Below are 24,020 nucleotides of genomic sequence, written 5' to 3' on the forward strand. Positions count from 1 at the left end.
CAATTGACTCTTTTCACACGCTTTCATGCAACACATCAATTTTCTCACGTACAGAAAAACCACAAAGCAAAGAGGACACGGAGACCAACAGACTAGACAGAGCAGGTTACTTATGATATAAAAAAATGGGTAAGCTATAGCTAGCTAATTATCGAACGCAGCTACGGTTAGCCATCGCTAACATTAGCACGTTTATCGAACAGCCTTCGATACATTTCTATGTTATAACTTCCCGAAAAAAAATACACAAACAAATAAAACAAATTTCTAGCGAAATACTAACAGCATCTAACTTACCAATCCAAAAGAAATGTAGCAAGTTCGGTGTCGAACCTCATTTCTTTCAGGTCCATCAGTTGTCTCCAGCGATTGAAAGCAGTGCCGATGTTTACTTTGGTTCGGCTCCTTTTCTTATCGGATTTGATTAGTGATTCTGAGCGCGGTTGTTTCCCTGTAGCGGGTGGTGGTCTCTTGCCAAGGGCTTCAGTCATCCTTCCGCTCTCTTCCCTGAACTGAAATGAAGTAGTGGGCTGTACTTTCCACACTATTGACATCAGGTTAGATTACGCCCACAAGCCGTGCAAGTTAATCGTGTATTGCAGGTTGGCTGGTGGTTATGTTGCCCGCATACCGCCTCCCATGGCCGAAACTGGTATTACGACACCTGTCGGGCCGGGGCTAGTAATGCTAATGCTAATTAAGGTTGATATCTCTGCAGCACTATAACTTGATATTTTTTTAATGACATCATCGCCCTTATTTCTTCTCATTCTTTTGATGCGTGTAGGTCATTTTTTGGATATTTTCACCTCAATTTTTGCACATGGCACCTTTAAACACAATAACTATAACTATCAATAAGTTGATTAATGGATTCTTGTACTAAGCCGGTGATGTAACAATGTCTGGTAGTTTGATGAAATGAGAGTGTTTGGGGGCAGTGTGTCAATATTGGGTGTTATTTGGCGAGCGTCCTAGTGATTAAACCCTGACTGTGTTTATGTGGAGATGTTTTAAACAGCTGTCTTCTTGGATTGTTGTCGTAGTCTTGTGTGGAGGTATTGTCCCATATTTCATCATGTTCAAACATTTGCCTGTTGCTGTGGAGTTGAATTACCTTGACACTTCTGTTCCAAACAAAATATCCTAAAATATTTACATTGCTTTAACAAATTTATTTCAGTTAGTTGTCAAGGTAACATTTAAAATGTTAATTTAGTTAAATTTTTTGATCTCATACTGTATTTGTATTTATTTCAGCTATATTTCAATTTACTGACTAACTAACTAACTAACTAACTAACTAACTAACTATTTATTGATTATATTTGTTTATGCAGTGGTTATAATGGTTATGTTTAAATTCTTGAAAGGAGCTTTGTAGACTATATAAAACCAACCTCGATAACAGTTCTCCAGTTTATCCATTATAATTATCCATTATCTAGGTCAGGGGTTGGCAACCTACGGCACGCGTGCCAACAGTGGCACGCAGAGGGATAATCGCTGGCACGCAAGCAATAAGGAAAACTGTATAATGACGAACAGTTTGATGTAATAACTTCTCATAGTCACACAGCCTGTTAGGAGCGACAAATACTATTAAAGTGTGAGAATTAACTTGCATGGATGCACGTGCAAACACTGCACATACTAGGTGCTTCAGATCAAAGCCTCGGTCTAACAGCACTCGTCAATGTCAAAATGACTGAGATGGCCAATCAGATCAAAGTAGGCGGGGTTTACTGTTCACAGAAGCAGAGCGCGAAGCGTCAGTTTAACGTTAAAGAGAGTGAGGTAAGATGAAGCTGCAAATCAATTAACATTAGTCAACTTTTAATAATACGTTTTACCATAGAAATGTTAAATGACCTAAAGCTATATCCAGTGATGAAAAATTTTCTGAAATATGGCCATTTTGAGAGAAAGAAAGTGGGGGGCGGGGGGGGGGGGGGGGGGTAAATTGTCTCTCTCTGCAGACGATGAAGCGATTTTGCCCCTTTGTTGTTGAGAAATATAATGTAGCAATTCAGTATCGATTAATAAAAGTAGCGTGACAACACTCATAGGTTTATGAGCTTCTGAATGCTACTTTTTGCACAGCACGATCTCAGATCTCTGTGTGCGAGTGGTGTGTGTTGTGTGTGTGTGTGTGTGTGTGTGTGTGTCTGTGTGTGCACGTTCATCAATTAAAGCAGTGCATTAACGTTGATTAAACGTTAAAAAAACTTTTTTTTTATCGTATAATAAAAAATTGTGTATGTACCGTTTAAATACAGAATTATATCGGGGTGTGGGGGGGGGGGGGGGGGCTGTGCACACTTGGCACAGTGGTTAACCATAAAAATAAAAAATGGCACGTCATGCCGAAAAGGTTGCTGATCCCTGATCTAGGTTATTATGAAGAATATACAGTTTTACAACATAAAATATGAATGATACATGCAGAGCAGGAGAGTATGTAATTTATAACCTTTCTAAGAAATCAGGCCTCTTTGCCATAGAATTCTGTTAATACCCTAGCAACCACATAGCAAAACTCTAGCAACACCCTAACATTGTGACAAGCACCACATATTTTCTTACAGAACATATTAAAGTAATTCACCACAGGTTTTTTGTTTGTTTGTTTGTTTGTTCTTTCATTGTATGTTTGTAATTGATCTCTACATAAATTAATAACTTGCACTCTTCCTCAGTCTGTTGACAGTGTGCCTCTGTCCCTGCGATCAGGAAACCTGAGTGTTTTGAAGAAACGCTGGGAACAGACACATCAGAAGAAATCGGCTCCTCAGCTGAGTGTGGCACCTGTGAGCCTGACAGCTCGGTCTGCTTCCTGCAAACCCAGCAGTCCTCCAGAACCACCTGCTTCCTCCAGCAAACTCATGCGACAGCCCAGCCTGACTCAAGAGTCAACCTCCCATGAGAAAACTACAAAAATAAAGCCAGAAATGGAGACTGAACAAACAAAGTGTGTAAAAGAGGATGAAAAAAATATGACTGCAACCGATCCATGTTCCCCTGTGGAGAAACCAGCCCTGCCCCTCAAAAACCTAAAAATGAAATATGAAAAGGGCAAAAGCAAGGTGAGATAGTTACATATGAATGTCATTACCTCTCTCTGCCCTCTGTATATTTAACTTCCTGGTTCTTTGTGAAAAAAGCAAAAAAAAAAAAACACATTAGTTGCATTTTTACTCTTACAAGGCAAATCTTATATGAAGAAATGTCCAGGTAATTTTTTACCACTTAATCAAAGAAAATACATCTAAAACTGTATTGCATAAAGAAGATGCAGTCTACTTAGGACAATTCATTTAAAATTTTATTTTATGGTAATTGAACACAATTTCCATGCAAATTACTAATTACAGCCCGCCACAGCACAAATATTCTGCGAGGCCACACCCAAGTTAAAAGATTTGGAGGCCGCCATACTCCTGGTCGAGTGCGCTCTGACCCGAATAGGTGAAGGGAGGCCAGAGGACTCGTAGGCTTGCGAGATGGTCTCGACCACACCTACTCACAGTCAGCTTGGTCACCGGAGATCCTTTCTTTGCCAGACCAAAGCAAACAAACAGCTGATCTGCCTTACGCCATGGGGCAGCTCTGTGTGCGTAAGCGTCCAGTGCTCAAACTGAACAGACCAGATTTAGCGTTTTTTGGCCCTACTTCCTGGAACACAGACAGAATGCCTGAAGTACTATGGACTCTGGCGAAGAAGTAGGCACCTTAGGGACATACCCCACCCTCGTGTAAAGGAATGCCCTAACCTTGCCTGGAGCAAATTCCAGGCACGATACAGAAAGAGCCTGAAGATGCCCCATACATTTTAGTGAGGAAGTACTGAAAAGAAAAAATAGTCTTGAGCATGAGAAACTTGACTGGAACTTGACTGAACTGACTGAAATTGGTTCAAAGGGGGGATTGCACAAGCCCTCCAGCATCACTGCCAGGTCCCATGAGGGTACCTTAGTGCACTGCACTGGCCTCACCCTCAAGGTGCCATGTAGGAAACGAGTGACAAGTGGGTGTCTTTTCAATGATTTGCCAACCAGAAGGGTGTGGTAAGCAGATAAGGCTGCCGAGTATACTTTCAGAGTGGAGGGAGATAACCCTGCAGAGGACATACTGTTTTCTTGTGGTGGGAGCTCTGTAGTATAGTCTCAACAACCTCAGTTGAGAGACCAGAAGCATGCCCACAGCTTCCACATCTCTGGTCTGGGGTGAAGAATGGTGCCCCCCGCCTGAGAGAGGAGGTCCTTCCTGATCGAAATCTCCAGCGGCTGCCCTCAGGGACCTGACGCTTTTGGCATCAGGAGCGCTTAGTCAAGGTCCTATTTAAGTCAAGGTCCTATTTGACAAATTTACGGTCTGCAGATCCATTTTCGGTCTAGAAGACCCTGACTGAGATCCTCGCCCCGACCACCATACTTTCTGCGGAGGGGTGCGGGTTGAAGAATCCTTATCTTGCATATTGGACAGATTCAACCACAGATGTCGCTCTGTGGCCACCATTGCTGCCACTGAATGACCGATGGCTCTGGCTGCTTCTTTGGTGGCCCAGAGGGACAAATCTGTGGCCTGACGTAGTTCGGCTACCACGTCAGATTTCTGTCATGAAGGCTGTGATCTAGCTCTCAGGAAACACTCATCTAATTTACCTTTAGGACAAGCATCCTGTTACTGTAGGATTTTTGTAGCATATTACAGGTCCAGGATGCATTTTTTTCTTACTGAAATACTTGAAAAATTCTTAAGTAGTTCTCAAATGTTTTTTTAAAGAACATCATTTTTTTCTGTAAGAATATAACTGATGTTTTAGTGTTATCTGATGGTATGGTTCTTACTAATCAACTCAGTTAAACCTTGTAGTCAAGGGCCAATTTTAAAAATTTACGGTCTGCAGATCCATTTTCGGTCTAGAAGACCCTGACTGAGATCCTCGCCCCGACCACCATACTTTCTGCGGAGGGGTGCGGGTTGAAGAATCCTTATCTTGTATATTGGACAGATTCAACCACAGATGTCGCTCTGTGGCCACCATTGCTGCCACTGAATGACCGATGGCTCTGGCTGCTTCTTTGGTGGCCCAGAGGGACAAATCTGTGGCCTGACGTAGTTCGGCTACCACGTCAGATTTCTGTCATGAAGGCTGTGATCTAGCTCTCAGGAAACACTCATCTAATTTACCTTTAGGACAAGCATCCTGTTTCTCGGCTGGCCAATCAATATTTTATTTTGCTACAACACGAGTCACAACATCCACAAGCTCCTCGTATTCGACATACTGTGGTGGCAAGTCACTAATCACATCCACCTCCTCAGAGGAATATAGATGAAATGCCTGACTCTCTTTCCGGGGGGAAGAAACCGCAGTGCGGGCTTCCGATCTCTGAGAGGGAGCCGTGGATCTAGCGGATGAGGACAGAGAAAAGGACGAGCCTGTCTCGGATCCCTCCATAAATCCACCTGTGATCCCAATGACAACAGTCTACGCTGTGCCTCAGCAACAGCGGGACCACTACCAGCGGGATCACGAGCCTGGCCATTCTCATCAAACACGAGTGCTGACCGTGCATGCTCAGCTCCTAAACAAACAACACATAGATCATGTGTATCTCCTGCTGCCAGATATCGTGGGCAGGGAGGAACACAACGTCTGAAATGCCATTTGTTTGCCATAGATTTTGACATCGCTTTAGACATACTTAATGAAGTGCTTGTGGACTGACAGACAACAATTAATAGGACTGACACATACTAGTCACATACGCTGCTGAAGAGCAGAAGGTAACTTGGGCTCTGCCAGAAGTACTTTTATACTTCCTGGTTGCTCACGTCATCCCACTCGTGACGTCTCACTGCTCCATTGGACTGATTTTACATTTAATTCAGAACGCAGTCACGCAGGGGCATTCCCAAAGCATTTCTCGACGCAGCTTGAGTTCCTGAAGGGGAACATCTGTTATGGACTCATACATCACAAACTGTGCCATTACAGACAATGTATGTTTTATTTGACTTTGGGAGATGAGTAATGTTCAATATACTGTAGGATTTTTGTAGCATATTACAGGTCCAGGATGCATTTTTTTTCTTACTGAAATACTTGAAAAATTCTTAAGTAGTTCTCAAATGTTTTTTTAAAGAACATCATTTTTTTCTATAAGAATATAACTGATGCTTTAGTGTTATCTGATGGTATGGTTCTTACTAATTAACTCAGTTAAACCTTTTTCAAAGTCTGTCTTTCTGTGCTGCAAAACCATAATAAGCATACATTTGGACATTTTGATTAAATTTAATAAAAAAATATCTGTATCTATAGTAAAAAGATAATTTGTCAAGTGTAGTGTTCTTTCATTCATTCAAATCTACTTACTTTTTATTTTATTTTTATTTTTTTATGCTTTTTCCCATTTGCTGCTGGTAGATTCACAGAGACTGTGCTGAAACCATTTTTGATAATGGAAAGATATTTTTTTTTTCTACATTAGCAGTTATTATCTCTGTGCTTACATATTTGTATACAGTATGTTTTTTTGCACTAGACTTTTAATTGTTTACACTTATTCACTTACTATTTTTGTGCTGTTTTATAAACCATGGAATCAGTCTAAATTTGTTCACAATGTGTGGTGAGTTAATTGCTAGTATTCAGATGGAGCGAAAAAGAAGCTTTACAAAAATGTTTTAGTTCTATATGTGTACTGTCATGTGTACTTGGTACACCCAAAACACGTTATGCCAAACTCAGCTATAGTATTCCCCATCTGTTTGCTTCATGCTTGTGTTGTATGCCATTGATGATGTCATGGCACTGGTATGCACATAAGCATGTTCTTTAAACCCAACCAGATCTCTGCAGGAGTACAAAGCCTTCAACAGACTACACACTGTTTCTTTATCCATCTGTCTCCTTGCTTTTTTCCCTTGCTGATGTAACCTGGTTTATTTAAACATGTTCATGTTCTAAATGTATCCATCGTTGAATTTTAAAATGTATTTAATTATTTATATTATAAATTATTTATTATTTTATTATTTTTTGTTCACTGCGAAGATAATTATCTTAAAAGGATTGGCACTACCTATAAAAGCTTCAGAGGTTCTAGAAGACGTTACAGTTGATGTTTCAGTGGATGCATAGTAAAGTTTATGTCAACTTTGTGCTATTACCTTCTACACTTACATGTGAATACCATTGTTGTATGCTCACTACAAATTCTGTGTCAAATTTTATATGCAGATGTTTTCAATCTGTCACTGGTTTACATGGTTTGTACTTAATTCCTCAGGTGCAAGCAGACATGAAAAGCAGCTCCGAGGATGTGGACACACAAATGGACAACAAAGGTAAATAGTAGAAAACAAAAACAAAGACTAATACATCTGTCTGTATGATGTCTAGTTGCTGAAGGAAAGTAAGTCAATAAATGAATATATAAATAAATAAAATCTTTCATAGGTACACCAAGTCTGAAGCGCAGCGCCTCTATCAAGGACAGGATGGTGAAATATCAATTGGCGGTCACCAGACAGGCTTCTTTTATTGTGCAGCGCTCTGTGAGTACATTTAATACCATGAAGTTTTTATTCTTGTGCATGTAGAATTTATTTAAGCATCGTCTGTTGTTTGGTCCTACATTACACCTTGAACTGAATGTGTATATGTTGGCTTACTAGAGTCTGTAAAGCATTTTGGGGTTATGTAAATTACCGGGTTCCCTGAGATGGGAACAGGACAAATCACAGGTATATAAACACCAATTTTGTTTGGCTACAGCAGTCATTTGGTATCACTAGTGCACCAGCAAACTATAAAAGGCCCATATAAAGATTCATCAACTTTGAATTGTTTGAAGGAAGATGCGCAGTCATGCCTGAAGTATGGCAATAAGACACAGTATCCCATCTTCCATCTGAAATATACATAAACCTAAGATGTTCCCTTTCGAAGGGAACTTTGATGCTGTCATGGTCTTGATGCTATGGGAACCAGTGTTGGGAAGGTTACTTTGGAAATGTAATAGGTTACAGATTACAAGTTACCCTATTTAAAATGTAATAGTAGTGTAACTTTTTTAATTACTTTAATAAAGTAATGTAACTAATTACTTTTGAGTACATTTTGATTACTTTTATAAATTTCTAATGAATGTTAATTTGCAACTGTTAATCATCTTCAACCATTTTACACCATGCAGGTTTAACCTTAAAGTAGTGCTCAATACTGTCAGACTTTCACCATCCTTCATCACCTGAATTAAGATGATCACATTTGAACACATCCACCACACAATCAGACTTTAGTACTGCCTTTTACTTAGAGATTGATCTGAAGTTCAAAGCAGATTTAAAATCAAAAGAAATAGTTTATAGATACTGTTTTTGAAACCAAATCTTTGCATAACTACAGGCATCTAACTGCATCTAACAATAGTTTGGGGGAAAATAGTTAATAAAAAAATAAAAGCATATACATCAACTCAAACACGGTTATCTAATAAGCATGTGTCCTATTTTGTGTACTAAACTCCTGAAACATTGGTGTTTTTTTGAAACACTGCTGTCTCTTTGTATATGATATGATGATAGTTTCTCAAAATAAGTAAAAAATGCTCATGAAGTGACTTTTCTAGAGATTAATTTCCATGAGGGGCGGACTGGGAAAAAAAATAGGTTGGGAAATCTCACACTCATACACCCACAACCCATTCTGATACATGGACAACCCTATTTTTTTTTGGACCTGACATGAAAAAGATTTGAATCCTTAGGTTGGGGGACTTGCAACGTAATTAAGAGTTCTCTCCTGAACTGCACCTTCACTTCCATTGTCCATCCATCTCTCATGACTTTAATACTGAAGATTTTTATTTGACTTTTACCATGTTTTGTAAGTGCAATTTTGTTTTTTTTGGCAAATTAATTACCACTTGTATTTATTTTTACTACAAATTCCATAGTTAAACCACGGTTAGTGTCATACCATAGGCTACATTAATTTTCCTAAGCGTTGTGTTTTTGTATGCACTAGCTCCCCCTAAACCTATGATAAAATATGATGATTTGTCTGCTAACTTACTACTGTAACATTACAATAGATAATAATGACGTAGTTTATACAGTATTTTGAGTGATTGTGAGCAATGTGCTGCTGCTGCTTGACTAAGTAAACAAAGACAAAACTACATTAGCATATTTACAGATGAAACTGACCTGCACCTGAAACCCTGAACAGAAGTGTTGCTTCTCTGCTCCAGCTGTGCGCTTACACATCTCACTCCGGTCTCTCTCTCTCGCATTGATTACTCGGAGTCTGATCCAAACCGTTCGGCGGAGGTGCAGAGAACGCGCGAGCCCAACCATTGCCAGTCACGACTAACCGATTCATGATTTATTAGAGATTTAATTATCGAATGGCGGATTCGGAAATAATCGCTTTAGTATATTCGGCCTGCAATTATACAATAACAATATTAAAGTAGAAGGCCAAATCGTCTGCCAGGCCCCGGTTCTCCCGATTTCCAGTCAGCGCCTGATTTCCACAGACACGCAGAATGTGTATGATTCATATTCAGTCTTTTTGCGGCTTAATATTCACAGACATCAGTCCATATCGGGTTTGATTCAAGTGTACTGACCTACTTTTGATTTATTCGTCCAAAATGTGGCATATTGCGTCCGCGTTATAGGCTGAATTCCATTTTTATGACTGGATTCTACGAATGTGTTTTCCGCGTCTCGGAGATTATGGGCCATATGTCTTAGTGCAATTTGGGAAAGAAATAAGCTGTATGTGGATGTGTGTAAATATTCAAATGTAATCCTCTTTGTAATCGTTACAATTTTCATAAGTAACTGTAATTTAATTACTCATTTTTTCTTAGTAACTGTAACTGATTACTGTTACATTTATTTTGTAATTAAATTACGTAACGCCGTTACATGTAACTAGTTACTCCCCAACACTGATGGGAACATTAATTCACACTGTGCTATACTGAATAAATGCCTGCTCACCTGCTTTGAAATTAAATGTAGCTTAAGTTACCATACTGATGTGACCAAGAACTTGGTGCCTAGAGACACAGAATAATACCACAGTTCATTACCCCTTAGTTGGGACACTCCCACAAACAGACTGGTTCAACACCAAATCTATATACTAAAGCCTCTAGATCAGGGATCCTCAAATCTGGCCCACAAGATCCACTTTGCTAATCAATGTCTTCAGGATCATTAGAAAATCACAGGTAGGTAAGTTTGATCAGGGTTGGAGTTAAACTCTACAGCGCACTGGCCCTCCAGTATGGGGCTAGAATTGTTGCATTATTCCAAATAAATAGATTATGATACACAAATAAATGTAACAAGATTCACAAAAATATATCAAATTCACAAATAAATATAAAGAGTTTCACAAAAAACATAAAACTCACAAATAAATAAAATGAGATTTGCAAAAAAAAAAATTTTAACAAATGTGTTTAATGTCACAAACACAACTCTACCTGGCATTTATTTGTGAACCGCTGTCTGTGCATTTGTAAATCACTGCACGCATTTGTGGATCGGTTCCTGTGCATTTGTGGATTTGAAACACTTCTAGCGTCGACGTGCAGATAAATCCACAAATAAGTGGACTCCACCCACCGTTTACTCAAGCCAATCAAATAACGGCCACATTGAGCTGACCAATCGTAGCACGTTTTGGCTTACAGCCAGGGGGAACGGCGGGAATAGACACCGAACTTGAGACCAACAACAGACAGTCCGGGGGTTTCTCAATACAAAGTTCGCAGAGTCTGGACTTCCGTCATTCCGAGTTGGGACATGCCAAGTTGGACTCAGAAGAACGAACTCTCGAGGACGAGTCATTCTACAAATGGAACGGCAGCGTACTTGATAGCGTCACTCAGCATGCATGTTTTACTTGAATTAGCTCCTTTTTTATATTTACGTCGTTCAAAATTAATAAAATATGTGGAAACAACTGCCTCTTTTCATTAAGAACAATCTAGCAATAAACCCACTCAGCTACAATTTAAATAAAAAAAACGGGAAAAACGGTTGAAAGGTGTAAATCAATTGTAAATAAGTGTAAATCAAAATGGAACAGCTTAGGATTGCCATTGCAATTGCTATTTATCAAGATGCTGAAGAGGAGGCTGCCAAATGGAGGAGACAAATCCTTCAAAGAAAAGCCAGGATGCAGCGGAGAATGGTGAAGAGACGTGCCATATTAGCATGTCTCTCCAGCTTTGTACATTTTTCTAATTATTCTTTCTTCATAAACTGCCCATATACTTATGTGGACTTAGTTAGGTATATCCAAATGAAAAGTAATAATAAAAATTTATTATAATGTATCATATAGGCACCCTATCAACAGACTACAAAGTACTATCTCACAAAACGTTATGTGAACTATTGCAGGGATGTAATGAGACTACATTAGATTTTTCAGTGTACCAAATAAACTGACAAGTACAATAGGTCTGACAGTTGATAACATTTAAATTAACTAGCTTACACTTCACACACCTTTTATTTGTCTTTGTGGTGCTCAAATAAGTTGATTGTGTATCATCTTTATATAGTTAGGTGCACATAATATTACTGCATTAACACAAACAGGACAATTTAATATCTATAATAATCATATAGGCTACAACTTTTAGGCCCGGTTTCATAGACGGGGCTTAGCCTAAACCAGGATTAGGCCATAGTTCAATTAGGACATTTAAGTATTTTTTATAAACATTCCTTCGAAAAAAGTATTACTGGTGTGCATCTTAAGACAAAATAAAAGCACTGACATGTTTTAAGATCAGTCGGTGCAAGTTTCTTTTCGATAAAACAGCTCAGATTTACATTTTAGTCTAGGACTAGGCTTAAGCCTTGTCTGTGAAACCGGGGGTTAGACTCTGGGATGAATGTTGTGCTAGAGCTTATCAATAAATGAATGAAACCGAAATAGACTATAAAGAAATACTTCACAAAAAGAGCAAATGTTAGAGGGAAATTTAATTATGGCAGATTTTAGTAAATTTTTGACAAAATCTGTACTGGCCTCACTAAACGTATGCATATTTAGCTATCCAGTGCGTATAAACAGCCAGGTGAGGTGAACAAAGAAAAGAGATGATGCTTTATCCCAAAGTCCTTTTTCTCCTCTCCTTTATTTTACACACAGCAGTGCAAAAAACAAGCTGTAAAACTGTAAACACAAATAAAAGTACCTATTAACTCAAATTGCCTTCTTCAATCATTTCCAAAACCAAATGCAACACATACATCGTTTTCTACTAAGCATGGGCTACCATTACACGGGAAACAGAGGAATCTACACTTCGTAGCAACACGTTAATTTTCTCCCTCCACATCTTAAAGAAAAGACTAATATAAAATGCCTTATATTACACACAGTGTTACTCACCGGCATTGCCCCCGAAGGGAAACACAACTGAATGTAGTTTTAAGAAACTTGACAGCAGAATTTACACAACACGGAGTACAACTCGCTCTGGAAAAGTCATGTACTAACTGAACACTAATATCGTTCCAAACGAGAATACAACAGGAAAAATAGAAAGTGTACACCAAACCTGCCGTTACCACAAGTGTCCGGTAGATGGCGTTAACGCACTGCAAATAACTAAAGAAACACAAAATGAATGAATGCTCATTAAGACCAACACACTCCCTGCCTGGTATCCTAAGGATACCACATCTGTTACCTTTTAAATGCACACACTTTACTTAAACACAAGTAACATCCTGTTTAGGGGAGAAAAGTAAGACAAGTTCAGTTACAAGTCTTTTAAACACTTTAGGAGTGCCGTGACGAATCACTCTGATATCTACAGTCCTGACAACATTATCTCTGCTGGGAAAAGTTTTGATAACCACTGCCATTGGCCAGTGGTTCCTTGGCACTGCATTGTCTCTCATCAAGATGACGTCTCCTTCTCGCAAGTTAGGCCTTTTGTCTTGCCACCTGGCACGACTTTGCAGGGTGCTCAAGTATTCACGTTGCCATTTGTGCCAAAATGTCTCTGCGAGATGTTGTACCAGCTTCCATTGGTGACGGATGATCTCTGCCTTGCCAAAGTCAGGCGGAGGTGACGATGGGGCTTCTGTCTTTTGTGTCAGAAGCATGGAGGGGGTGAGTATGAGAGGGTTCTCGGGGTCAGTTGACACAGGCAGCAGGGGTCTCGCATTCATAATTGCACACACCTCTGCCATGAGTGTGACGAGGACCTCGTGTGTCAATGAAGAGAAGAGTTGCTGCAGGAACATGGAGTCTAATATGCGACGGGCCACCCCGATAAGTCGCTCCCAGGCACCTCCCATATGGGAGGCGTGCGGGGGGTTGAAAATCCATGTGCATTGTTGGTCTTGTAGGTAACGTTGCATGTCTGTGTCATCTTCCAGATTCAATTCTTTTGAAGCACCAGTAAAGTTAGTGCCTCTGTCAGACCTAATCTGTGTGGCAGGGCCTCTGATGGAGAAAAATCTCCGTAGAGCATTTATGAAACTAGATGCACTCAGTGTCTCTATCACTTCAATGTGTACGGCACGCACACACAGACAAGTGAACATTACCGCCCACCTTTTGCTGTTTGCTTGTCCTCCTCTCATCCAACGGCTGATAACCTCCCATGGGCCAAACACGTCCAAGCCTACGTACGTGAACGGTGGGGCAGCTTGTAGCCGGTCTGCAGGCAGATCTGCCATCAGCTGAAGCTCTTGCTTGCCACGCAGTCTCCTGCAGGTGACACATTGGGACAGAGTGCCTCTGATACATCTCTTTCCGCCCACCAGCCACAGTCCAGCGTCCCTGATGGCCCCCTCTGTAAAGTGTCTGCCCTGGTGTTTTACCTGCTCGTGATAGTGGCGCACAAGGAGAGTCGTTAGGTGGTGCTGAACTGGGATGATGAGGGGATTGGTGCGGTTTATCTCAAGGCCAGACTGAGAGATGCGTCCGCCCACTCTGAGAAGTCCAAAGCTGTCAACCATTGGGCACAGCTTTGCAATGTTACTCTGTTTTGGAATGCCTGATTTACTCTGAGTGTTACTGAATTCACTAGGATATCTTTCCTGCTACATGTTCTTGATCAACAGTTTATTTGCTTGTTCCAGGTTCTCTGGCGTGATTGCTTTCTTACAGGTATGCCACTCTCTGCATGTGTTGTCTTTGTCCGTTAGTCTGAAACACTGGGCTATGTGAATCAGGACCGCAAGTGCTCTTAACACAGAATTCCACTTTGAGAAGCGCTCGAAGCGTTCAGTTCTTAAGCTGGGCTGTGTGATTTCAGTGACTAGCGTTGCGACCTGAGGTCTGATCTCAGAGTCTAATTCTGGTTCAACTAGCTCAAACAGTGACTGATGATCAGCTGGAGGCTTACCAGACAAGAAGGCGGGTCCGGTCAGCCAGTTGGTGTCTCTCAATGATGCAGCAGTAACGGATCTGGAGCCATGGTCGGCCGGGTTGAGCTCTGAGGGGACATACTTCCACTGTTGAGGTGACGTTGCTTGTCTGATGCGTTGGACCCTGTTGCTTACATAGACATAAAATCTTCTCTGCTCATTGTTAATATAACCTAACACAACTTTGCTGTCAGAATAGAAAGTGACAGAGTTCATGTGCGAGTCCATGCTACTCACACCAGTCTCAGCTATCTCAACTGCAAGGACTGCAGCACAGAGTTCGAGTCTGGGGATTGTAGTCTCCTTCACTGGTGCCAGCTTTGCTTTGCCAAGCACGAATCCGACTTCGGAGCGTCCATTTTCATCGGTCACCTTCAAGTAGGCAACCGCTGCGATTGCTTTGGTTGAAGCATCCGCAAACACACACAACTCTCTCGTGCTTGCTGCAGAGGTGGAGAGAGATGTGTAGCAGCGGGGGATCTGTATGTCTTGAAGGCATTGAAGGGAGGACTTCCAACTCACCCACTCCGCTTGGAGGTGTCCAGGTTATGGCGCATCCCACTCACGGTTTTCTATGGTCAGCTCTCTCAGCAACGATCTCCCTTGTATAGTGACAGGTGAGAGAAAGCCGAGCGGATCAAAGATGCTGTTTATGGTTGAGAGCACGCCTCTGCGTGTGAAAGGTTTGTCGTCACGCTGTACTTGAAAGGTGAATGTGTCTGTGACTATGTTCCAGCTGATACCCAGGCTACGCTGCACAGGGATGTTATCCGTGGCAAAGTCCAGGTCTTTAATGCTATTTGCAAGGTCTTCGGGGGAAATTCAGCCACGACAGCTGCACTGTTTGATGCGATCTTGTGCAACCGGAGGCTGTTGTGGAAGAGCATCTCCTGTGCCCTCTTCACCAAGTTGATGGCCTCGGTCTCTGTTGCAAACGACTTCAGAGCATCGTCAACATAAAAGTCTCTCTCGATGAACGCTCTGACATCAGAGCCGAATTCAGATTCTGCTTTTTTCGCTGCCCTCCTGAGGCAGTAGATTGCTACAGCAGGAGACGGTGTGTTGCCAAACACATGCACACGCATTCTATAGTCTACTATGTCACTGTCCCATTTGTTGTCGCGGAACCATAGAAACCTCAGGTAGTCTCTGTGCTCCTCCTTGACTACAAAACAGTAAAACATGTGTTGAATATCTGCAGTCACAGCAATTTTCTCTTTTCTAAACCTGATGAGGACGCCTAACAGGTCATTGTTCTGATCTGGGCCTTTGAGCAAGACACTGTTCAGTGAAATCCCTTCATACTGAGCACTTGAATCGAACACTATTCGAATCTGTTCAGGTTTCTTGGGATGGTAGATGCCGAAAGATGGCAAATACCAGCTTTCTTGTCCTTCTTGGAGGACGGGGGCATTCTCTGCATGTTGACTGTCAATCATCTTTTGCATGAACTGCATGTACTGTTCTTTCATGTCAGGTTTCTTCTCTAGTGTGCGGCAGACTGACTTGAGTCTTTTCATGGCATAGTCTCTGTTATTTGGCAGACGTTCTCTCGGGGTCCGAAAAGGTAGAGGTGCGACCCAGTTTTGAGTGCTATCTTGATATACCTCAGTATCCATGATCCTCAGGAAGTTGAGATCATCGATGGACGGAGCAGGTTGGTGATCTTTGTCGGTGCAGTGGAAGACGGAGAACTTCAGGTGATCCCCGTGCAACAGAGAAGCAGTGTGAACGGCGGCTTGCTGAGATGGAGGATCATGAAGGACTGAGTGACTGTGTGGAGGGTCTTTCACATGCAGGTGGCTGGAGCAGGGTGTGAGATAGCTGGGGCGGCCATCTCCCAAGATGCATGTTTTGAGGGAAGTGACTGAGGAGGGGCGGTGTGCTGTGCAGAGGCACACATCGCCGATCACCACCCAGCCTAGGTCTAGCTTTTGAGCGAATGGGGCATTGTCGGGGCCGTTGATCTGTTTTCTGATCTTGTGTATACTCAAAATGTCTCTCCCTAGCAACAGCAGTATCTGGGCACTGGGGTCTAATGGAGGAATCTCACTGGCTAAGCATCTCAGTTGAGGGTGATGTAAAACTGCACTGGGAGTTGGGATTTCAGACCTGTTGTTCGGGAGTTTCATTGCATTCAATGAGGACGGGAAGAGGGACGCAGGTCTTTTCGTCCAGTGACTCCAGCATGTAGCCACAGGCTCTCCTTCCAGAAGTCTCTATACTGCCCGCACACGTCTTGAGCGTGTACGAAGATGGAGTGCTATTGTCGCTGAATATCTCAAAGAATTCTGTACGTGCAAGGGATTTATTACTTTGCTCATCAATGATAGCATACACTCTAGTTGTTGCTTCTCTCTGGCCTTGTGGGTAGACACTAACTAAGCATATTTTGGAGCAGCCTCTAGCACTCATACCCTCACCGCATACCTCAGTGCACTTGGAGGAGACCGTCTCTGGAGGCTGCTGGTTCTCACTGCCCTCCCTGCCGTTCTCTGACGTAGATGGGGGTGGCTTTGCTTTCCATGGTGATGGACCTGGATGGAGGGCTTCGACGTGTTTGATGCTCTGACATTCTGCACATTTTATGGTTTTGTCACAGTTCTTTGCAATATGTGTGGTTGAAGCACAACAGCGGTAGCAGATGGAATTGTCTTTGAGATATTGTTTACGGTCAGCTAGCAGTTTGTCTCTAAAGCTCCTACATGCTCCTAATGAATGGGGCTTTTTGTGGATTGGGCACTGCTTGGTGAGATCTAGAGAGTCAGCTTCAGGCTCACCTTTCTGGCTGGACTCGGCGACTTGAGTCTTGTGGACTGCAACAGACTGGTTGACTCTACTCTGGATGCTTTTGTGTTTGTCTCTATTTGTGGCAGGCAGAAGTGGCATGGTGACTCTGAAACTGGGATCGTTTCTTGCTTTGGCTTGGTTCTGAATGAAGTCAACGAACACGCCGAATGGGGGAAAGGAAATCTGATGCTGTTGCTTTATCTGAGAGCCGTAGGACATCCACTTCTCTTGTAGATTATACGGGAGCTTTTCTATGATTGGGGCTACTCCCCTAGCAGTGTCAAGGTAAGCTAGTCCTGGAAGGAATCCATCCTGCTTTGCTGCGTACAGTTCCTGTAGCAAGTCAGCTAAGTCGCGTAGCTTGGCTGGCTCTTTGTTGGAGATTCTCGGGAAGCTTTCCAGTCTGGCAAATAACGCCCCTTCAATAGCTTCGGGGGTGCCATAGCACTCTTCAATGCGCTGCCAGATAGCTCGGAGGCCCCCCTGGGGGTCTCTGATGTAGGCTGCTCTGAGCCTGCGTGCTTGTTCGGACGACTCTTTGCCGAGCCATTTAATCAGAAGGTCAGTCTCTTCTGCTACTGACAAGCCTATATTGTCTATGACATTGCAGAATGAAACTTTCCACGCCCAGTAATTCTCTGCCTTATCGTCGGACTTCATCAGCCCTGTGGAGACGATCTGGTTCCTAGTGATGAACTTCGCCAGGTCAACAGTCGGGGAGCTGTGTCCATCTTGAGCAGACGTGTGACGAGGCGAGGTAGGGCTTGGAGCAGGACTGGGTAGCCCATGGTCTTTTCCTCTCTGCCATGCTTGGTTGCTGGCTTGGTGTGGGCTGTAATACAGACTAGTAGGTAACATGGATGGCTGCTGTGGCTGTAGTAGTACCTGTGACGGCGGTGGCAGCCGTCTTGGGGCTGGTGTCGGTCTCAGTGACTCTGCTGGTGGGTGTGTCGGTAGCTCTGCAAGCGATGTTGCTGGATGCTGTACTGGAGGTCTTATGGCTGGCTGCGTTGGAGGACGTGCAGGTGGAAGCGGGTGGCTGTGCAGGCTGGGCAGAGTATTATAGCATTCTTGTTTTATATCTCTCTGCGGTGGCACGCTGTTTGCAGTGAAATACCTTTGGTTCAGTTCTGACTCCGGTTCCCCGAGGCTGTTGTCTTCATCTAATTCTGCTTGAAGAACTGCTGCTTCAGCTATTGCAGCCTCCATTTCTTTTCTACACCGCAATGCCTCCAATTCAGCTTCTGCTTTGGCAGTTCGTAGTTCTGCTTCAGCTTTCTGAAGTTTCAGTGCCATTTCCTTTTCAGAATAGGCTGCTTTGGTTCTTGCTGCTTGAGCTCTGGCTTTAGCGGTTGCTAGCGCAGTGCTCCTTCGTGAGCTGCATGTTGATCCGTGTTGAGATCGTGCCCGAACAGAGCTTGATGCAAATAGCTCTGATCTCACCTCCCAGTCACCAGCTTCTGCATCAGTCACACCAGTGGGAAGTTGCATTTCGGTCGGAGAATCCATGTCTTATGGAGCAGGGGAATCTGGGCAAGTCACATGCAGGCTTGTTTTCTATCTGGCAGTTGAAGTTCTGTCTTCTCGACAGGCGAGGGTCTGCCGTTTTACTGTACTGGCCTCACTAAACGTATGCGTATTTAGCTATCCAGCGCGTATAAACAGCCAGGTGAGGTGAACAAAGAAAAGAGATGATGCTTTATCCCAAAGTCTTTTTTCTCCTCTCCTTTATTTTACACACAGCAGTGCAAAAAACAAGCTGTAAAACTGTAAACACAAATAAAAGTACCTATTAACTCAAATTGCCTTCTTCAATCATTTCCAAAACCAAATGCAACACATACATCGTTTTCTACTAAGCATGGGCTACCATTACACGGGAAACAGAGGAATCTACACTTCGTGGCAACACGTTAATTTTCTTCCTCCACATCTTAAAGAAAAGACTAATATAAAACGCCTTATATTACACACAGTGTTACTCACCGGCATTGCCCCCGAAGGGAAACACAACTGAATGTAGTTTGAAGAAACTTGACTGCAGAATTTACACAACACGGAGTGCAACTCGCTCTGGAAAAGTCATGTACTAACTGAACACTAATATCGTTCCAAACGAGAATACAACAGGAAAAATAGAAAGTGTACTCCAAACCTGCCGTTACCACAAGTGTCCGGTAGATGGCGTTAACGCACTGCAAATAACTAAAGAAACACAAAATGAATGAATGCTCATTAAGACCAACACAAAATCCTTAAAACAACTGAATAAATAGCCTATATTAATAAATACATTAAATAAAGTAAAAACATTTTAAAAATCCAAAAATATAATAAATACATAATGCAACGACAGTACATATAGTAAAAACTTTTTAAAAGCAATACATATAACAAATACATAATACAGCAAAAGTAAAAACATTCTTAATATATTATCTATATATTTTAACAGGAACAAAGTCCCACTCGCAGGTATTCACAGATCAATGACCAGGTACCAATCCTGGTCAAGTTTTTTTCTGGAGAGGATTTAAAGCCAGCTTTCAGGCTCTCCAGGAACAGCATCAACATGCTGGTACAGATGCTGCCCCGTCAAAAAGCCCATGGATGGAGCCGTGAAAATGAAGTACTTGTTACGGTTTATTGGCTTGCCTGTGGAGCATCCTACAGGGTCACATCAGATAACTTCAGCATGCCACCGACTTTCAACAGTTTGTAGGACTGTTCACAATGTTGTGGAGGAGATGATGACCATCCTCCACAAAATTATTCATTTTCCAAAAGCAGAGGAAATGGATGAGGTGGGGGGTGGCTTTGCTCACCTTGCTGGCCATGAGGCATTCCGCTGTGCTGCTGGTGCCACATCAGGATTGTTCCTCCTGCAATTTCACAAAAAAGATGCTACATAAATAGAAATATCTTCCCTTCCATCATTCTACAGGGCACCTGTGATGCTAAAGGCACATTTATAGATGTGTATATTGGCAATCCAGGCTCTGTACACGATGCCATTGTGCTGCGCAGATCACCAATGTACCAGCAGGCTCTGTATTCACCACCTGGATACTATCTTTTGGGAGATGGTGGATACCCTTGCTTGCAGCATCCTATTGCAATCATGACCCCATACCGCCAGCCTGTCGCGAGTAAGAACACTTTTTTTATGTCAGACAGACAGACACACACACACGATAAACCAAATTGTTACCGTCATGAATTTGCAATACACTACACATTTTCTACAGGATTTTTGATTAACAGGCCAAGTTGAAGCCTGATACAACAGGCATTATGCACAAGCACAGAACATCCTCGAGCGCACTTTTGGGATGTTAAAAACTCACTGGTGTGGAATTTTCTTGCGGGCCCTGGAGATCAGGCCACTGTTCGCCCCAAAGGTGATTGGTGCCTGTTGTATCCTCCACAACATCTGTGTGATGGGAGGTTATCTCTTGGAGGAGGAGGAAAGCCAAGGACAAGAAGACAGCGAGGATGGTGAGAATGCAGCAGTGGGTGAGAGGGACCTATCAGGGAACCATCTCAGAGGACGTCTGGCTGCTCAGCTTTCTTCTCCCGTGGAACTGCCTGGGTGTCTAACTGAACAGTACTACATCTAGACAGTAAACCTTTCCAGATGTTGTCATGTTCATTAAAAGAGGAATATAAACAGTTAAAATAGCTATGACATTAATTAGAAAGATAGGTATGAATAAATGTGCAAGTAGATGGATATAGATACATTTATACGTTTTCTTAATGTTGGTATGTTCTTCTTGAGATTTAACTGCATGATTGTAAATAATTGTATACCACTATAGACATTGGATATTACATTATTTTATATTATTTGTGTTTTTGTTGTAAATATAAAGAATACACTGTTGCTACAACAATGATTTGCCAGGGTTGAAATTGAAACATTATTATTATTTTTTTTTTTTTTCAAATAATCTATATAAAATCATTTATCATTAAATACAACATTAATTTAGAATTTATTAAGTTTTTCAAACAGAGACAGATATGTCTCTGCTCTGGCTGTTGCTGCCCTCTCTCTCTCCTCTTCTCTCGCCAATGCTTCTCTCTCCCTCTCCTCTTCCCTCTCTGCCTGTTCTTTTAGAAACTCAAGAAGATCCTGGCTGTCCCGTCGCCTCTTTCTTGACTGCTGGCTACTCCTGGCTTCCACAGAAGGGGTAGAACCTGGTGTGCTGACTGAGCCACCTGTAGTGGCAGTGGGTTTGATGCAACAACTTACGGGCAGAGTAACTGAGTGCTGCCCCTGGAGTGCAGCATCCATTGCAGTGTACCACTGCCAGGTTGCAGCAGTCACACTACCGGCCTCTACCCCTTTTCCTGTGGGTGGGTCCCTAAGCTCCTGAAATAAAGCAAAATGCTGTCATGTTCTCACCTCACGTTGTTCCACACTTTTAGACATTTTTTTATTTTTGCTCTACACAGAGGAAGATATTCTTAAGAATTTTTGTAACCTAACAGTTTGAGGCAGCAAAAAAATTACACATGTCAGTGGTGCCCCAGAACTGTTAGGTTACAAATATTCTTCCTTTGTGTAAAGCAAAAAAAAAAAAGAATAAATAAATAGTGTATACAGGTGTGAAACAACTTAAAATTGTGGGTGAATGACAGAATGTTCATTTTGGGGTGAACTATTCTTTTTACAGTCTCAGAGTAAACAATGTAAACAGAGTAAACTACATTTTACAAAATAAAATGTAAGGGCCAATGCATCTATGTTAGGTTTCAAATATGACCGGAAAGTCTTCACACACATCTTGGTAAGCCTAGAGAAGGCTAGAAACAGGCAGATGTGCGTGTTTGTTCTCTCCAATGTGTGGAGATTGGAGAGAAATGCTCACTAGAAGGGATCATTTATGACTAAATACTAGACTAAATTAACTAAATAAAAAGACTAAATACATTAACTATATAATGTGCATTACAATGCTAAAGTTTTCATGACAACAATAATGGTTTCATTAAAATTAACTGCTTGATAGGAATGATGTGCAGTAACTGCAGAGTTAAAGAAACTTCTTTCACAGAATCATCCTTTCCAGAACAACAAATCACACTGCAAATAATAATAATAATTACTTCCAATCGTCAAGGGCATTAGACAATCAAGAATTAGAAGATAGTAATTGTAGCAGAACTGTAAATCCCTTGTGGTAAAACACATATAACACACAAATTATGTTGTTTTATTTATACATGATTGGATTATTTTTTAAAGTACACTGATTTGGAGTGATTATCATTTGTTTCAGGCAAACCAGTCAGAAACAGAGGTTCCCTGCATGGATCATAAGGATATTTCGCCACCTGCTGGTGATGGACAGATAGTGGTACAGCCATGTTTCCTTCTAAATCTAGTCTAAATATATTATTTAGACTTGTCAAAGTGAATGTCTCATGGTGTTATAATAAAATAGTAAATTGTTTAAGATTTAACAAAACTCCTATTTACTTTATTGATTGTTCCTCCTTTCTCTCTGATTTGATACAGAGCACACTCCCTGGGTCAAATTGCACAAATATCAATGGTGAGTCCATTGTTTTATTACAATTCTATTCTGAAACTATGAGCTGATTTTATAAATATTGAGTTATGTTATATGCACACATGCCTTTAGACTTAAAAATATTATTCTCTAGTCCTAACATGTCAGCCCTCCCTCTAGAATTGTCATTGTCTTGCAGTATATGAAGCTTACTTTTTTTTTCTTTTTGTAAATTTGTGAATTAAGGGGTTTTATGATGGATGGATGGCTGGATGGATGGATTGACAAAAAAAAAAACTATGAAGAAAATGTTAGGCCAGAACGATGTACTGTATATAGTGTACGGTATGTAGTGATCTGTCATTTATTTGTGTTTCCTTCAGGAGAGCATGTACACACAACAAGTCCCAGTGGAGCAACAGTTTTTTCAGAGAACAAGGACGCTCCTAAAGAGACCAGGGTCTGTGGCCTATGCATTAATTTTTATTAATCTAAAACAAAAGCTTATGGATTTTATGTTCATACAAAGATTTAATTCTACCTGGAGAAAACACTTTTATATTTAGCTAATAATAGCTAATAGTCAAATACAAAATTAAAAATAATACAGTTTGTCTGTGGTAGAGTATAGAATATGAACATTAAATTCTTTTAAAGATTTTGGGCCAATCTGCTGTTAGTATGGAATACGAGATTTTATACCATAAAAATCTAATATTTATACTAAATACTGAATTTCTTTGCTGATGAGATGGTTATTATACTTGTCCCCCCTCCCCTCCGAACAGAAATTTCATCTGCCTGTCCAGGAAAGATGTGTATCCTGCCAGAAGACTGTTTACCCATTAGAGAAACATGTTGCCAATCAGCAGATTTACCACAAGACTTGCTTCCGCTGTGCCTTTTGTAGTACAAAGCTCAGGTCAGTTTTTGTTTTAAATTACTTTGATCTCTTAAAGAATATTCTGGGGTTTCAATACAACTTAAGGGATAGTTCATCCAAAAAAATTAAATTCTGTCATCATTTACTCACCCTCATGTCATTCCAAACCCGTAAGAGTTTTGTTCATCTCCTGATCAAAAAGGAAGATATTTTTAATGAAATCTGTGTGATTACTGTCCCTCCATTGTTAGTCTATGTAGACATTTGACACACACAAAAAAAAATGCACCAGATTTGCCAGTCCCTGCAGGTGGTGTGACTCCATGAAATGTCTTCTACCAAGGCACTTACAAGCTCCCAGACATTTCTGAGAGGTCATATGG

The 24,020-nt window shown here is 41.5% G+C and overlaps 1 protein-coding gene across 1 annotated transcript in view; it reads left to right on the forward strand.

Moving 5' to 3' along the window:
• Positions 1-24,020, forward strand: part of LOC132118950 (LIM domain and actin-binding protein 1-like) — a 33,826-nt gene that overhangs the window by 7,980 nt on the left and 1,826 nt on the right. The window contains exons 3-14 of the mRNA XM_059528703.1: positions 2,700-3,086; positions 3,375-3,468; positions 5,494-5,660; positions 7,302-7,359; positions 15,179-15,363; positions 16,071-16,142; positions 16,242-16,255; positions 17,319-17,442; positions 17,896-17,989; positions 18,190-18,267; positions 23,138-23,214; positions 23,543-23,676. Of these exons, the coding sequence (XP_059384686.1) occupies positions 2,700-3,086; positions 3,375-3,468; positions 5,494-5,660; positions 7,302-7,359; positions 15,179-15,363; positions 16,071-16,142; positions 16,242-16,255; positions 17,319-17,442; positions 17,896-17,989; positions 18,190-18,267; positions 23,138-23,214; positions 23,543-23,676 (1,484 nt within the window). The remainder of the gene's footprint in view (positions 1-2,699; positions 3,087-3,374; positions 3,469-5,493; positions 5,661-7,301; positions 7,360-15,178; positions 15,364-16,070; positions 16,143-16,241; positions 16,256-17,318; positions 17,443-17,895; positions 17,990-18,189; positions 18,268-23,137; positions 23,215-23,542; positions 23,677-24,020) is intronic.

Source organism: Carassius carassius, chromosome 38, assembly GCF_963082965.1.
Source record: "Carassius carassius chromosome 38, fCarCar2.1, whole genome shotgun sequence".
NCBI classification, from domain to species: Eukaryota; Metazoa; Chordata; class Actinopteri; order Cypriniformes; family Cyprinidae; genus Carassius; species Carassius carassius.